Raw genomic sequence first — 16511 nt, 5'->3', positions numbered from 1 at the left:
TGTCTTAGCCCCTACTTGTAAGTGTTCCAGCTTCCAATGGGCACAGACCTGGATCCCGCTCTCCCTAGTCGGGCCCCTATTCTAGGTTGAGTCCAGCCACCGCCAATCAACGCAGAGCCAGGTTCCTCCCCTTTTTAACTCTGGCCGCAGTTCAACCCTGCCCTCTGAAAGCATTTCGTTTCTGCCACTCAATGCTCTTTCGTGTGCCTGACAGCCATCCTGCCCTCCTACCTCCGCTGTGTTCTAAATTCGTCTTCTACCCAGCTCTATGGTCTTGTCTAACCGTAGAGCCGCCCTGCCCGCCTACGCGGAGCCCAGTCCGACCCACTCCCGCCGGCTGCTACGCCCATTTCTATACAAGTCCTGCTTCCGCTGAGCAGCATGGCGTGCGACACCGCCCCCTTGGTGTTTTGGCAGGGGTCTAGAAGTCCCTCGTCCGCCAATCAGAGAAAAACAGGGCCACCCACCCCCGTCCTTGGGGGCTGTCTTCCATCAATCCCATGTAAGCCAATCAGTGTGAGGCAGACCCCCGCCCCCCCGACACAGGCCCCGAGCCTCTTCAGTTGCTCACAGTCCGTCAGTCCTTGAGCCAATCGGCGTGGAGCACCGTGAAGGCCGAACGCGCCTCCTCGGGACTCCAGGGGCCGTGAGCGTTCCATCATTTCCCCTTACGCCAATCACGGCACAGCTCTGTAGGGAAGGGCCCGTCCCCCAACCCCTCGAGGCCTTGCGGCCGATTAATAGCGCTTTGGCCAATCAGCGAGCGGCGGGACATTGGGCTCCTCCTCCTCGGGCCCACGTGAGCTGTAGGGAAACGCAGGGGCGGCTTCTAGGTGCTGCCGCCGCCGCCGCCACCGCCACCACCACCTCCACCGCCGCCTCGGAACCCAGGCCTGGGGGGCGGTGGGGCCGCGTATGGAGCCCCCGCCCCCCGGAGCTGCCAACATTGCCAACGCCACCGCCACGCTACACACAGGTGAGCTCTGGGCCTGGAGGGTGGAGGGCCCAGTCCGTGACCCCACGTATCCTTCCCGCCCCCGCGCAGAGGATGTGGCTTGGCCGGTGGCCTGCTGGTGTTCGACTCCCCGCCGCCACCACCACGGCTGGTGGACCTGCGTGTGGCATTGCTCAAGCCCTTCGTCCCTTATAGTGGATCTGACCGTGGCCTAACCTCCCCCTCCCGTTGTATAATGGATCGGTCTGCGTGCTTATGTTTTTCCCCACGCCAACTTAGGGTGGACTCGTCCATAGGCTTTCCCCCTACCCCTACCCCCACCCGCCCCCCACCCACCCCCACTTATAGGGAGCTAGCCTGTGACAGTGTTCAGCCCCCTTAATAGTAGGTGTATCTGAGTGTTTGGATTTCTCCTAGCCTCAACTTTCAGGAGACCCGTCCGTGGCCTTATTTATTCCACCCTTCCTGTACATCGTAGCGAATCAATCCGTGGCGCCGCACTCCTCCGCATCCCTCTTTAACAGTGAGTCTACCTGAGTTTGTATTCCTGCCTCCTCCAGTCCCCCAATGCATCAGTCCATGGCTTTTTTCAAAACCACCCCCCCCCACCACCACCACCATTTTATAGTGGATCAGTCTTCATGTTTGGATTCACGTCCCTTTAGCTATCAGTCCATTGCCCTATCTGTCTTCTCTTTTTCGTAGACTGTCGCTCTAGCGCTTGGGGTTCTCTCCTTTTTAATAGTGGGTTAGTTTAGTGCTTTACATCTCCCTATTTTCAGTAGCTCAGTCCATAGCCTTTTCCCTCTCTGCTTTGAATCAGTCTGTGTGATGGCTCTTCTCTCCTCTCACTGTGGTGCAGGAGTCTGTAAGGTTTTCTGCTCCCCTTCCCCTCAGACGATGAGCCTCATCACCCCTCCCTTTGCAGTGGATCTGTTCATTGGCCTTCCTCCCCCACACCCCTGTATGCTTGCACAGTCCCCCGCATACCCTCCCGTGAGTCCAGTGCTTTGTAATTGGGGGAAGATCGGCCGTGTACTTTCAATTTCCTTCTCTTTTTTTTCCCTTCCCAGAAGAGAACGTGCTGATCCTCTTTTCCTTGTGATGGAGCACTGTACGGCCTTCCCTGTCCTCCACCTCTTAATAGTGGGTCAGCCTGGTCACACTCGTAACCACAAAGACGTTCTACCTCACTACAATAAGTGAATACATTAGCGCCAGTGATAATAGTAATGCCAATAGGAGCTAGCGTTTATTGAGCACCTGCCGTATATCAGGCAGAGTGTTTCATATGAATGAGTTCCTTTAATCCTCACCACAACCCCATGAGATAGGTAGTGAGGAAGTTGGGCCATAGGGAGGTTAAATTCCTTACTCAAAGGTGGCCCAGGAAGTACTCAGGACACAGGATAATTTTTGAGGCTCCCCTCTTAGATCCCATCCCACCCCACGTGAGGCCTCAGTCCTTAAAAACCAAATTAGTTCTCACCTCCAAGCTTTTGTTCTTGCTGTTCCCTCTGCCTGCAGAGCAGTCTTCATTCCTCACCTTCTCTCAGCACCCACCCACCCCCCAATCCCAGCAGCTGTGTGACCTTAGATGAGTGATTTAACCACTTCCTCTCTGTGCCTTTTTCTTCATTTGTGAAATGGGGGATCAGAACTAGAATCCCTTCCAGTGTAAATAAATATTAACTGTGAATTAATGGTAAAACAAGTAACCTTTCTAGCATTACTGCCTATACCTTCCCACCCCCTTACTGTGCTCCAACCACACTGGTTCCACCACACAGCTCCTCAAACATAGCAGTCATGGGCCAGCCTCAGGGCCTTTGCATTGGCTGTTCTTTGTGCCTTGAACACCACCCCCAGATCTCTGCATGGTTCCTTTCAGCACTCTGTTCAAATACCAACCCCCAAAGGATGTTTACCACACTGTGGTGTGTGGAATGCAGTATAAAAAGATACATGTATGAAAGATGTTTCTAAGAATGCCAGTTTATATATGAGTAAGGGTTTTCCTCCTTTTCAAAAGGATGTGTTCACAAGACTGAGGTACGTAATATGCTCTGTAAAGGCATAGGTATAAAAGCTGTTTCTAAGAGTGCTAGTTGTATATGTGAATAAGGACTGTGTTGTTGCATTGAAAGAATGTGTTCACAAAACTGTGGTGTGTAGCTGGGCACAGGGGTGTGCACTTATAGTCCCAGCTACTCAGGAGGCTGAGGTGGGAGGATAGCTTGAGCCCAGGAGTTCCAGGCCAGCCTGGGCAATATAGCGAGATCCCTTTTTCTGAAAAAAAACCCAAAAAAACAACCACTGTGGTGTGTGTAATACACTCTCTTAAAGGCGCAGGCGTAAAAGATGTTTCTAAGAGTGATTTGATTTTGTTGTACCTGGGTAGTGTTATTTCATTAAAGGTTGATTGTCACACCATGGTACTTAGAATATACTATACAAAGGCACATGTATAAAAAAGAAGTTCCTAACAATGCTACTTGTAAAAACAAAAAAAGTCAACCCCTCCCTGACCATCTGAAGCTGCACACCCAGCAGGGCTCAAGCCAGGTCCCTGCTTTGTCCCGTTGCCCTTTATCACTGTCTGACACACTGTGTGGGTTACTTGTTTGTTGTCTGTCTCTCCTCATTAGAATGTGAGTCCCATGAGGACTCAGTTTTTGTCTGCTCATTCACTGCTATGTCTCCAGCAACTGAAAATGTACCAGGTAAACAGCAGATGCTCAATAAGAATTTATCCCATGAATAAATGGGAAAAAGATAATTTGAGACACCAGTGTAGGGGTCACATGGGGAAGAAGAAGGGATATGAGAGCTAATTAGTTGGGACTGTTCCTGCAACCAACCTTTACTGAGCCCCTTGTGAGTACCAGGCACTCTTCTAGGTGCTGGAATATGGCAAGGAACGAAACAGGGCGAAATATTTGTGCTTGTGGAGCTGACATTTATTAAAAGTTGGGGAGGCTGGGCACGGTGGCTCACACCAGTAATCCTAGCACTTTGGGAGGCTGAGGTGGGTGGATTGCCTGAGCTCAGGAGTTCAAGACCAGCCTGGGCATCACGGTGAAACCCCATCTCTACTAAAATACAAAAAAATTAGCTGGGTGTGGCGGCGTGCGCCTGTAATCCCAGTTACTTGGGAGGCTGAGGCAGGAGAATTGCTTGAACCCAGGAGGCGGAGGTTGCAGTGAGCCAAGATTGCACCACTGCACTCCAGCGTGGGTGACAGAGCGAGACTCTCTCAAAAAAAAAAAAAAAAAAAAAAAAAAACCAAGCTGGGGAGACAGACTATGTGAACAAAATAAATAAGTAAATTAGCATAATAAACAAATGCTGAGAAGAAATAATGAAATAGGGCAGGTAGGAATCTAGTATTGGGGGTGGTTGAAATCTTAGGCATAGGGAAGGTGACTCTTGAATTAGGGCCTCACGGTGGAGACGGAGAGAGCCTTAATGTCTAGGGGAAGAGCATACCAGGCAGAAGGAAGCGCCAGTTCAGAGGCCCTGAGGTGGGATGGTGCCTGCCATGTTCAAGGAACATCAAGGCGGCCAGTGTGGCTGGAGCAGAGTGCGGGGAAGGGTAGAAGGTGAGGTCACACAGGTGATGGGAGCCAGATAATGCAGGTGATACATAGGATAGGATTGCAGGGGCAGGGGGAGAAGGATGACACACTAGCTAATAGCTAATATCTGTGGAGTATCTGCCACACATCAGAGGCACTTTTCTGTTCAAATACCAACCCCCAAAGGATGTTTACCACACGGTGGTGCCTGGAATGCAGTACAAAAAGATACGTGTGTCAAAGATATTTCTAAGAATGCCAGTTTATATATGAATAAGGGTTTTCCTCCTTTTCAAAAGGATATGTTCACAAAACTGAGGTATGTAATATGCTCTGTGAAGGCACAGGTATAAAAGCTGTTTCTAAGAGTGCTAGTTGTATATGTGAATAAGGACTGTGTTGTTGCATTGAAAGAATGTGTTCACAAAACTGTGGTGTATAGCTGGGCACAGAGGCTGAGGTGGGAGGATCACTTGAGCCCAGGAGTTCCAGGCCAGCCTGTGCAACATAGTGAGATCCCCGTCTCCGAAAAAAAACCCAAAAAATAACCACTGTGGTGTGCATAATGCACTCTCCTAAAGGCACAGGCGTAAAAGATGTTTCTAAGAGTGATTTGATTTTCTGGCACCTGGGTAGTGTTATTTCAGTAAATATTCATTGTTAAACACTGTGGTGCTTGGAATATACTATACAAAGGCACATGTATAAAAAAGAAGTTCCTAACAATGCTACTTGTAAAAACAAAAAAAAAAGTCAACCCCTCAAGTCTTTTACAGAAGTATTTTACAGAATTGACACAGTTAATCCTCACAGAAGCCTTGGAGGGTAGGTGTACTTTTGAGAATATTTGACTTTGAGAGTAAAATATCCCCATTTTACAGATGAGGAAACAAGCAAAGAGAGACTGAGTAACTTGCTCAGGGTAACCTTGAGCCAGAATAGCCAGAACAGGGGCAGAGGAACATAAGGCTGAAGACTCAGAAAGAAGAACAGATTTGCAAGGGCAGGCAGGTTATTTGGCACCTTTGATCACGCAGAGGAAGAATGAATTCTTCCTGGAATGCGATGATTGTGTAATTGAGTCCATGAAGTGAGGGAAGAGCTCTCCCTGTGGGGAGAGCAGCCCGTGCTTACCCTCAGAGGTTGGAACTGTCTCGGGAACGGTAGATAGTTCAGGGTGGCTGCCTCAGAGCCTTTGTACACGCCGTTCGCTCCGCCTGAAGGCCCTCCCCCAGAGAGGGCAGCCTGGCTTGCTACCTCCCCTCCTTCGGGCCAGGTGTCACTTCCTTGGGGAAGAACTCCTTGTACACCCTGTGTAAAAACAGCATTCCTGTCACTCTCTAGGATCTTACCCTTCTCTGTTTCTCTTCATGGAGAACTGGTGGTGTAAGTCGATTGCTCACTAGAGCCAAACCACTTAGGTTTTGAATTCCGGCTCTGCCAACTTCCAGCTGTGTGACTTGGGGCAGGTTACTTCTCTGCACCTCCATTGCCTCATGTGGAAAATGGGGGAAATGATAATCCCCACCCTTTAATGGTGGTTTGAGGATTCAATGAGTTAAGTGATTCAAAGAGTGTGCAGCCCACGGTAAGGATCGTATGCCTGGCTTGCATTTTTAAATTATTAAAATGTATTCATAGCATACCCGTAGATGTCTGACAGGCCTCTGAAACTGACCATCTCCAAAACTGGTGTGACCCCCCTCAAAACTTACTCTCCTGCAAGGCTCCCACCTCAGCTGACCACAATGCTGTCTTTGTGGGTGATTAGGCCACAAACCTAGACTCACCCTGGACCCTTCTCTCACCTCCCCGGGGCATGCTATCTGTCAGCAAGTCCTATTCTGTGTTCAGGCTTTCTCCAGACCCCAGCTACTTCTCGCCAGCCCCACTGCTACCACCATCATCTACCGCAGTGGCTTCTTCAGCCCCGACAGTCTGTTCTTCTCACAACCGCCAGGGGGATCCTGTTGAAATCTCAGTCACAGCCTGTCATCCCTCTGTTCACAACCCTCTTGTGGCTCCTGTCTCACTCAACATCCTGACAGCACCCGAAAAAGCCTGGCTCAGTCTGGCCCCCGTCACTCTGTTCTCCTCTCCCGCTGCCTCCCTCCTCTCCCCCGAACCCATGTCGGCCTCCTCTCCCCATGTCACCTGCCAGGCACTCTCCAGCCTTGGGCCCTTCACACCGGCTGCCGCTTCCACCTGGCTTGCTGCTCTCAGATACTCACGAGCTCAGTTCCTTCACCTCCTTTTGGTCTCTGCCCAGTTGTCCCCTCCTTGGCGACTACTCTCCCCTGACTCTCCATGTGAAAGTAACAGCTCTCCCCTGCTTGATTTTTTTCCCATAACCCTTACCACCATCCGACGCACTCTTGTACATGTTTGCCTTTTTTCTCATCTGCCTTCCCTGCTAAGATATGAGCTCCTCTGGAGCAGGGATTGTTGTCTGTTGCGTTCTCGACTGTATCCGCAGCACCTGGCCCACAGTAGGCACTCACCAAATGCTTGCTAAGTGAAGGAGATGGAAAGAAGTAAACATATCAAAGCAAGGCAGATTACTAGAACTCTTATGAGGGGTCAAGTGGGAGAAATAACAAAATACAAAGCCCCGTGTGCTGTTGAAGCTGGAAGCCCACCGTCACCTTTCACTCAGCTGATAGGTTCTGTTGCAGCTGAAAGAAGAACTGGTAAAATTGCCTGTCTTTGCCACCAGGAGTCACTCTGAACTCTTTGGACTTCTGAAACAAGCCTGCCTGCAAAACAAATTCAGTGAGGTCTCTGGTGACAGGACTCTCTAATCGGACACTTCATGGCTTTGTGACTTGTATAATTGAACAGGAAGCTCATGTTTATTTCCAGTTTGCTCTCAGGAAAGAAAGCAGTAATGGGGTGACAGGGAGGATCCTGTTCTTTGAAGGACATGCTGAGAGGGAACAGTCGGTGTGAGGGGCCCTTTAGCCTAATGGTGAAATGCTTAGTCAACTGGAACCTGACTGCCTGGCTCCAAGTGCTGGCTCTGCCACATGTGGCCTATGGAAGGTACGTAGACATTTGTGCCTCCGCTGCCTCATTTATAAGTTAATGACAGGAAGACTACCTACTTCTCAGAGGCATGATCAGGGATAAATAAGTCAATGCCCATTAAAAAAAAAATAACAGTACAGGTGTACATGCCCTTACCCAAAACCCCTGGGGCCAGATGTGTTTCAGAATTTCCATTTCTTCACATTTCAGAAAGGTAACATGATGCATATACGATGTTACATAACACCCCTTAGTAAGCTCTGTAATCGGCTGTGTTCATATTTCTGCAGCAAAATGTATGAACACTTGCAATAAGTGAGATTCAATAAAGACCAGAAAGGGCCTTGTTTCATTTCAAATCAGGTTTTGCCGCCAAAAGAGTTAAAAGAAGCTTTCTGCCCTTAGAGCATTTTGGATGTTGGAATGGCAGATAAGGGACTATGAACAAATCAGAAACTAATATTTAGAGCTTATCATACACCTCAGGCATATAATATTTAATCTGTACAATATCTCTGTGAACTAGGTATTGTTATCCCCATTTTACTAATGGGCATATCATTATCCCTGTTTTACACATGAGAAAATTGAGGTACAAAGAGGTTAAAGAATATCAGCCAAGCGTGGTGCCTCATGCCTGTAATCCTAGCACTTCAGGAGGCCAGGGAGAGAGGATTGCTTGAGCCCAGGAGTTCAAGAACAGCCTGGGCAACACAGTGAGACCCCATTTCTTAAAAAAAGAAAAAGAATATGCCCAGGGTCACACAGCTAATAAGTGGCAGAACCAGGATTCAAACACTGGCAATCTGGCCCTAGTGCCTGGGCAGTTGTCCAGCAGGCCATATTGCCTCTCTGCTTAGAAGAGTGCCTGATGTGTATTAAGCTCTCAATAGATGTTAATTATTGCTGTCATCAAGAAAGAGAATATTCAGGGCCGAGCACGGTATCTCACACCTGTAATCCTAGCACTTTGGGAAGCCAAGGTGGGAGGTGGGTGGATCACTTGAGGTCAGGAGTTCAAGACCAGTCTGGCCAATATGGTGAAACCATGTCTCTACTAAAAATACAAAAATTAGCCGGGCGTGGTCGTGGGTACCTGTAATCCCAGCTATGCGGGAGGCTGAGGCATGAGAATCGCTTGAACCTGGGAGGCAGAGGTTGCAGTGAGTCAAGATTGTGCCACTATACTGCGCTCCAGCCTGGGCAACAGAGAGAGACTCCATCTCAAAAATAAAAAGAACGAGAACATTCAGGGACAGTAACAGGACAGAGAGATCAGGCATTCATTCAGTTTTAGGACGGCTTCATAAAGGAAAGGACCTTTGGGCTGGGACTTGAAAGATAAGAAAGACTGCTAGGCGGAAGAAGGAAGCCCCACGTGAAGTGAGCAGCCTTTGCAAGGGTCTGGCAAAAAAAAAAAGAACCTTCTGAAAAACTTGACATTTATATGGTAGAAGATACAGATAATATTCAAATGAGGAGGATGGAACTAGTTTTCTATTCTTGCTGTAACAAATAATCACAAATTTAGCTGCTTAAAACAACACATTTGTTATCTTACAGTTCTGTAGGTCAGAAGTCCCACACTGGTCTCAGCTGGAATCAAGGTATTGGCAGGGTTGCGTTCCTTCTGGAGGCTCTAGGGGAAAATCCATTTCCTGCTCATTCAAGTTGTTGGCAGAATCCAATTCCTTGAGATTGTAGGACTGAAGTCCCTGTTTCCTTACTGTCTGTCAGCTGACAGCCATTCCCAGCTTTAAGAGGCTGCCCACAGTCCTTGATTCTGAGCCTCCTTCCTCCATCTTCAAAGCCAACAATGGCAGGTTGAGTCCCTCTCACATTTTGAATCTCCCCTGCCTCTTCTGTCATCACATCTCTGAGCTACCTTTCTTTCTCCATCATCTGCTTTTCAGAGCTCATATGATTAGATTGAATTTCATCAAATAATCCAGAAATAATCTCCCTGTCTTAGGGTTTGTAACCTTAATTTCATCTGCAAAGTTCCTTTCTGCTATGTAGTGTAAATAACATACAGGTTCCGAGGATTAGGATGCGGAGCAGGGGTGGCATCATTTGGCCTACCACAGTCTGCCCTCTGACCCCCACAGATTCACATTCGTTTCACATGCAAAATACATTCACACCATCCTAAGATACCCATGAGTTGTATCCCATCACAGGGAGCATCCCAAGCAAGACTGGGGAGCTAGAAGTTAGTCTGGGAAGGTTTAGGGAATGATGGTAGGGTTTGAGGACAGAGATGGAGAAAAGATGACAAAAAAAGGAATCCTCCTCCCGCTGACCTCTGCCCCTCCTGTGTCCACAGCCTCTCAACTCAGCTGTTTGCTCTCCAGGTACCCCTGGGATGGCGTGAGCACTCCCCCAGCGATGGACCCATCTGTGACGCTGTGGCAGTTTCTGCTGCAGCTGCTGAGAGAGCAAGGCAATGGCCACATCATCTCCTGGACTTCACGGGATGGTGGTGAATTCAAGCTGGTGGATGCAGAGGAGGTGGCCCGGCTGTGGGGGCTACGCAAGAACAAGACCAACATGAATTACGACAAGCTCAGCCGGGCCTTGCGGTACTACTATGACAAGGTACAGTCTCTCAGACCAGGGCTGGGACCCCCCCCGACATTTATATCAGAGATTTTATTTTGTTTTAATTGCCATAGCTATGACTTTGAAAGCAATGTTAAAATTTATCAGGTTTTAACCCATCCATTGGTACCCTCAGACCAGTATTGGGCCCCTAAACACTATCTCACCTACTTTCTTGTCTTACTGCTTTGGCGAAAACCATCACTGCATTATTAATACTGACTCTTTCTACTCCCACTCTGAGATCCCCAAAGTGATGCTGCCCTGCCATGCACAACGTTTCATTTTCCTGCCGTATTCCTATAGCCAACATCTTGAAAACACGGTTAATAATGGCTGGTCCTCATTCTGTCCTCTGAAACCCCTGGACCAGTGCTGGGCTTCCCTAGTTATTTCATAGTCTTCTCTTATTCCAGAATATTTCATATTCCCAGAATCAAAACCTCCCTGACAGTATTATACCAACTTTTGCTTACTTCGTCCTCTGGGACCCCCAACATTTTTAACTAATTATTTTCTTCTCTTATTCCTTAAGCTAAAACCTCTGAAACAACATGTTTAATGCCAACTTCCACACACTGTCTTCTTAAATTCCCAGAGCAGCACTGGTCTACCCCAATATTTATATCAATTGTTTTCATTATCTTATTCCTACAGCTAAAATTTAAAATTTCCCCCATCCTGCCCTCTCAGACCCCCAGGCCACTGCTGGGTTTCTCCTCCCCCCAATATTTATACCAGTTATTTCATTTTCTTAATCCTTCTACTGAAATTTCCCAAACAATATTCATGAATATCCCTTTTTATTCCTCTTCCGAGAAACACAGGCCCACCCTGTGACATATCTGACACTGTGGAAGCACTAAGACTTCCACAGAATGCCCTAGTGCCTCCACACTCCCAGAACTGCCCTGGTCATATGCTGCACACCCTTCATAGTTTATGGCATTTATTCCATTTTCATATTTTATTCCTTGAGCTCAACCCTCCAGAACAATATTAGTAATGAAGCTATCTCACTCTGCCCTCTGGGAACACTAGGTCATCTCTGAGACCCACCAGACCTGAAAAACCCCAAACATGCTCTGTGACCCAGCAAAGCCAGCCTTGATATAGGCCCCCTCCCAATATTTATACCAGTATTTTTAATATTCTTGTCTAATTGCTGTTAGTTACTTCATTTTCTTACCATTTTAGCTTCAACCTCCACAGTGGTATTAATAATGAGGCCTCCTCACCCTCTCCTCTGCAGTGACCTTGCCCTGTTCCACTTCTGTATCATTAGCTTCAAATAATCCTCTGTATTAATAATTCATCACCCCATCCATCTACATTAATTTACTTTCTTCCAACATTTATATCAGTTACTTCATTTTCTTGTCTTATTGCATTTGCTAGTCTCCAAAACTGTGTCCTGACAGTCACCCACAAGGCCTGGCCCTGTGAACCTCTGGTTCTTGGAGCCAGGAAGAAGACCTGCTCCCACACCTACTGCCCTTCATGGGCCCCATTGTGAAGAGGAGCTACAGTGTGGAGGGAGTGGGAAAATCAGATAGACGGACCTGGAGAGTGACAAAGGGAGGCTTGGAAAGGGGTGGATGGGAAGGGGCTTAAAGAAAAAATTATTGTGGAGAGAAGAGAGAAAGGGGAGGAACTGGGGAGGAATATAGATAAGGGGAATCTGGGGGGAGAGGAAAGAGGTAGAAACCAATGGGAGAGGAAATGGGCTGAGAGAGAAACTTACAGAGGAGGGACGGGAAAGCCGGAGAGGAGCAAGTGGGAAGAAAGCCACTAGTAGAAGAGAAATGCCACTCCACCCCCGTCCTCCCCCCTGACACCCTGCCTCCAGCCTGCCCCTTTCCTCTAAGGCCCTCTGTTCCTCTCCTCCCTTCCTAGAACATCATCCGCAAGGTGAGCGGCCAGAAGTTCGTCTACAAGTTTGTGTCCTACCCTGAGGTCGCAGGGTGCTCCACTGAGGACTGCCCGCCCCAGCCAGAGGTGTCTGTTACCTCCACCATGCCAAATGTGGCCCCTGCTGCTATACATGCCGCCCCAGGGGACACTGTCTCTGGAAAGCCAGGCACACCCAAGGGTGCGGGAATGGCAGGCCCAGGCGGTTTGGCGCGCAGCAGCCGGAACGAGTACATGCGCTCGGGCCTCTATTCCACCTTCACCATCCAGTCTCTGCAGCCGCAGCCACCCCCTCATCCTCGGCCTGCTGTGGTGCTCCCCAATGCAGCTCCTGCAGGGGCAGCAGCGCCCCCCTCGGGGAGCAGGAGCACCAGTCCAAGCCCCTTGGAGGCCTGTCTGGAGGCTGAAGAGGCCGGCTTGCCTCTGCAGGTAAGGACTGGAATATAGAAATTCAGTAAGAGGAGGCAGTAAAGAGGAAGGATGTGTAATCCCCGGATGACGAGGGAGGCTGGTAGAAGAGACATAGCTGTCCCGTTAAAGGAGATAATGGTGGAAGGAAGACATCCTCTTAGAAGGAGGGGTGGGGCAGAGAGCTACACAAATCCTGAGACAGAAAGGGGAGAATACTGTGCTACAGTTAGTAGCTGCCGAACATGTAGGTGCCTGGAATATGTTTAATGCACTGGTTCTCACACTCTAGTGCTCATCAGAATCACCTGTAGGTCTTGTTAAACCACAGATTGCCAGGCACACCCCCAGAGTTTCTGAATATGTGGGGCTGGGGAGGGGCCCAATAATTTGCATTTTTAACTTGTTACCAAATGAGGCAGATATTGCTGGTCCACAGGAAGGTAAATTTTTGAGAACCACTGTTTTAATGAATGAGGATGGTATCCCTCAGATTCCTACCCGCTTCAGGTTGTCTCACCCCAAGTCCCCTGTCCCATAGGAGGACCTGCCCCAGAGGAAGCCCTACTTCCTTGACGAAGTCCTATGTCCTGTTGGAGGACTTGCTCTGATGTGCAGTCATGCCCTGAGTACCAAGTGCCACCTTCCCGGGGAAATGACTGGGTGGCCCACAGGAGAATCCTGTGGTCCCAACAATCCTTACACACCTTCTTTGTGCCTGCTCCTCTACCAGGTCATCCTGACCCCGCCCGAGGCCCCAAACCTGAAATCGGAAGAGCTTAATGTGGAGCCGGGTTTGGGCCGGGCTTTGCCCCCAGAAGTGAAAGTAGAAGGGCCCAAGGAAGAGTTGGAAGTTGCGGGGGAGAGAGGGTTTGTGCCAGAAACCACCAAGGCCGAGCCAGAAGTCCCTCCACAGGAGGGCGTGCCAGCCCGGCTGCCCGCGGTTGTTATGGACACCGCAGGGCAGGCGGGCGGCCATGCGGCTTCCAGCCCTGAGATCTCCCAGCCGCAGAAGGGCCGGAAGCCCCGGGACCTAGAGCTTCCACTCAGCCCGAGCCTGCTAGGTGGGCCGGGACCCGAACGGACCCCAGGATCGGGAAGTGGCGCCGGCCTCCAGGCTCCTGGGCCGGCGCTGACCCCATCCCTGCTTCCTACGCATACATTGGTGAGTGCCTGCGGAGGGGTGGGGTGTGTGGGCGCCAGCACCAATGGGATTGGCATGTGGCGGGTGACTGACAGGAATCAGAGGAGGGTGAGTGTGGTTGTTCCTGAATAGGGTGGAGCCTTTGAGTGTGATTGACTGGGCTGATGCTGGGCTGGAGGGATGGAGTTTGATTAGTGAAGGGCAGGGCTGGGGACTTTTGTGGGTGGGACCGAGGGTCTTTCTGTGGGACTGTTTCTAGGTTGGGGTGTGGCTTAAGGAACCTGAGCAGGGCTTTTTGGTCTGGGATGTGCATATGGGGTTTCATGGGTGGGACATGAGTTGGAAGTTGACCCTGAGCTGTTGGGATGGTGACTTGAGAGGTTTGAGAGCAGCATTTGGATAGGGTCTTGTGGGTGGTCTTGACCAATGAGGTCTCAGCAACTGAGGGTGGGCTCTCGGGAGTGGGGAGTGGGGGGTGTCTGCAGAGTTTGAGAGATCATAGGCATGGCCTCCATGGTTACCATCTAGGTGTGTGCACTTTGGGGAGTGACCCTGGGAGTGTGAGTGGGAAATCTGTGGTGGGGCCGGGACCAAGTCCCTTCCAGCGTCCCACATCTACTTTCTACTCACTTGAGCTCCGACCACCCTCTCCCCACAGACCCCGGTGCTGCTGACACCCAGCTCGCTGCCTCCCAGCATTCACTTCTGGAGCACCCTGAGTCCCATTGCGCCCCGTAGCCCGGCCAAGCTCTCCTTCCAGGTAGGATCCTCTTTCCCCGTTTTGGACAGGGTGAGAGACCCAAGAATGGCCCCCATCTGTGACCTCTCCCTCTTTTTGCCCCCAGTTTCCATCCAGTGGCAGCGCCCAGGTGCACATCCCTTCTATCAGCGTGGATGGCCTCTCGACCCCCGTGGTGCTCTCCCCAGGGCCCCAGAAGCCATGACTACTACCACCACCACCACCACCCCTTCTGGGGTCACTCCATCCATGCTCTCTCCAGCCAGCCATCTCAAGGAGAAACATAGTTCAACTGAAAGACTCATGCTCTGATTGTGGTGGGGTGGGGATCCTTGGGAAGAATTACTCCCAAGAGTAACTCTCATTATCTCCTCCACAGAAAACACACAGCTTCCACAACTTCTCTGTTTTCTGTCAGTCCCCCAGTGGCCGCCCTTACACGTCTCCTACTTCAATGGTAGGGGCGGTTTATTTATTTATTTTTTGAAGGCCACTGGGAGGAGCCTGACCTAACCTTTTAGGGTGGTTAGGACATCTCCCCCACCTCCCCACTTTTTTCCCCAAGACAAGACAATCGGGGTCTGGCTTGAGAACGACCTTTCTTTCTTTATTTCTCAGCCTGCCCTTGGGGAGATGAGGGAGCCCTGTCTGCGTTTTCGGATGTGAGTAGAAGAGTTAGTTTGTTTTGTTTTATTATTCCTGGCCATACTCAGGGGTCCAGGAAGAATTTGTACCATTTAATGGGTTGGGAGTCTTGGCCAAGGAAGAATCACACCCTTGGAATAGAAATTTCCACCTCCCCAACCTTTCTCTCAGACAGCTTATCCTTTTCAACCAACTTTTTGGCCAGGGAGGAATGTCCCTTTTGTTCTTCCCCCTGAGAAGCCATTCCTTTGTCTGCCAACCTCCCTGGGGTCCTGCCTGTTTCCTCCCAATGGAGGGTTTTTTTGGGGGGTGGTCCCCGTCTGGGGGGCCCCTCCAGCCAGTACTCCAGGTCTCCCTGTCTCTCCCCCGCTGCCATTTTGATAGTATAATCTATTTTTAAATGGGGCTTTTCAATAGGGGAGAGGGAGTCATCTCTTCCTATATTTGGTGGGGTGGGTGGGAAGGAAGGGATTTGGGGGGGAATCTTCCTGCTGCCTCCCCCACTCCAAGTGTTTATTTTTGATACCAAACGTGAATTTTCAGTTCCCTCCCTCCCAGCCCCCCAATTTCCTGCGGGCGGGTACAAAGGACCCTTTCAATGTCCCTGGAGTTGGGAGGGAGGAATGGGGGACATAAAGCCTGTCCTGTCTCTATTCTAGGCAAGAGAGAGTGGGTTCAAAAGACTCCTGGGCTCACCTGTTAGCGCTGGCCCAGCCCAGGCCTTGGGACCTGGGGGTTGGTGATTTGGGGGACGGTGCTACACTCGTCTCCACTGTTTGTTTTACTTCCCCAAAATGGACCTTTTTTTTTTCTAAAGAGTCCCAGAGAATGGGGAATTGTTCCTGTAAATATATATTTTTCAAAGTGATGCTGGAGGCTGCTGGCACTTTTTCTCTGATGTTGTCAGGACTAGCTGAGCGTGACACGCATGACTGTGTGTGGAGGGTGTGAGGCAGAGGTCGATTGTGAGAGAAACGGTGTGATGGCATGTGTGAGAAACAGTAGTAGGGACTGCATATCGGTAACCATGTGTGTGTCAGAGACGTGGAAAGCTGTGATTGTGTGTGAGAGTGTGCAGAAGTTGTGACCACAGACTTTTGATGGTGTGTCTATGTGGGAAATTGTGGCTGTGTTTCAGAAAATAACTGAGCCTGGATGAATAGTCAAGGTACTGTACAAGAACCTGTGATGGTATGCACAAAATAATGTCTACGAGAAGGGAACGGGGACTGCAGCCCTGTCACTGTTTGATGGCGAGCAAGACAGACTGGGTGACCAAAACCACATGTGAGAGACTACGTGGGCATGAAACTACAGTAGAGGTTGTCAGGGATTGTGGCAAAGATTGTGTAGGTGACAAACCTCACTGTAGGCGACTCAACGTTTGAGAAATAGATGATGTGCAAAACTGTTTACTTGAGGCTGTAGTGTCAGCTAAAGCCGTAAGACTGTATGGGTGCGAACTTGATTGTACGGGAGAGAATGGCTGGGAGACCAAACCAG

At 49.8% G+C, this 16511-nt stretch overlaps 1 protein-coding gene across 2 annotated transcripts; it reads left to right on the top strand.

Moving 5' to 3' along the window:
* The first annotated feature begins 788 nt into the window (after positions 1–788).
* ELK1 (ETS transcription factor ELK1) lies at positions 789–15876 on the top strand. 2 transcript variants are annotated; one of them, XM_003812145.5, is made up of 7 exons: positions 789–976; positions 1373–1478; positions 9915–10158; positions 12058–12501; positions 13214–13645; positions 14283–14384; positions 14470–15876. In XM_003812145.5, exons 3-7 carry the CDS (start codon positions 9949–9951, stop codon positions 14566–14568), a joined length of 1287 nt encoding a protein of 428 aa, XP_003812193.1. In that variant the 5' UTR covers positions 789–976; positions 1373–1478; positions 9915–9948; the 3' UTR covers positions 14569–15876. The 2 variants fall into 2 exon arrangements, with proteins under 2 accessions (XP_003812193.1, XP_003812192.1); XM_003812144.5 differs by lacking the exon at positions 1373–1478.
* The last annotated feature ends 635 nt before the right edge of the window (positions 15877–16511 follow it).

This window comes from Pan paniscus, chromosome X (genome assembly GCF_029289425.2).
Source record: "Pan paniscus chromosome X, NHGRI_mPanPan1-v2.0_pri, whole genome shotgun sequence".
Classification (NCBI taxonomy): domain Eukaryota; kingdom Metazoa; phylum Chordata; class Mammalia; order Primates; family Hominidae; genus Pan; species Pan paniscus.
The sequence above is the reverse complement of the archived record's forward strand: the minus strand, read 5'-3'. Positions and strand labels throughout refer to the sequence as shown.

Bases quoted from the DNA above. Each gene is read 5' to 3' on its own strand.
- ELK1 (XM_003812144.5), top strand. From the start codon at position 9,949: ATGGACCCATCTGTGACGCTGTGGCAGTTTCTGCTGCAGCTGCTGAGA. The intron at 10,159-12,057 runs GTACAGTCTCTC...CTCCCTTCCTAG, and splicing joins TGCGGTACTACTATGACAAG to AACATCATCCGCAAGGTGAG. The intron at 12,502-13,213 runs GTAAGGACTGGA...CTCCTCTACCAG, and splicing joins AGGCCGGCTTGCCTCTGCAG to GTCATCCTGACCCCGCCCGA.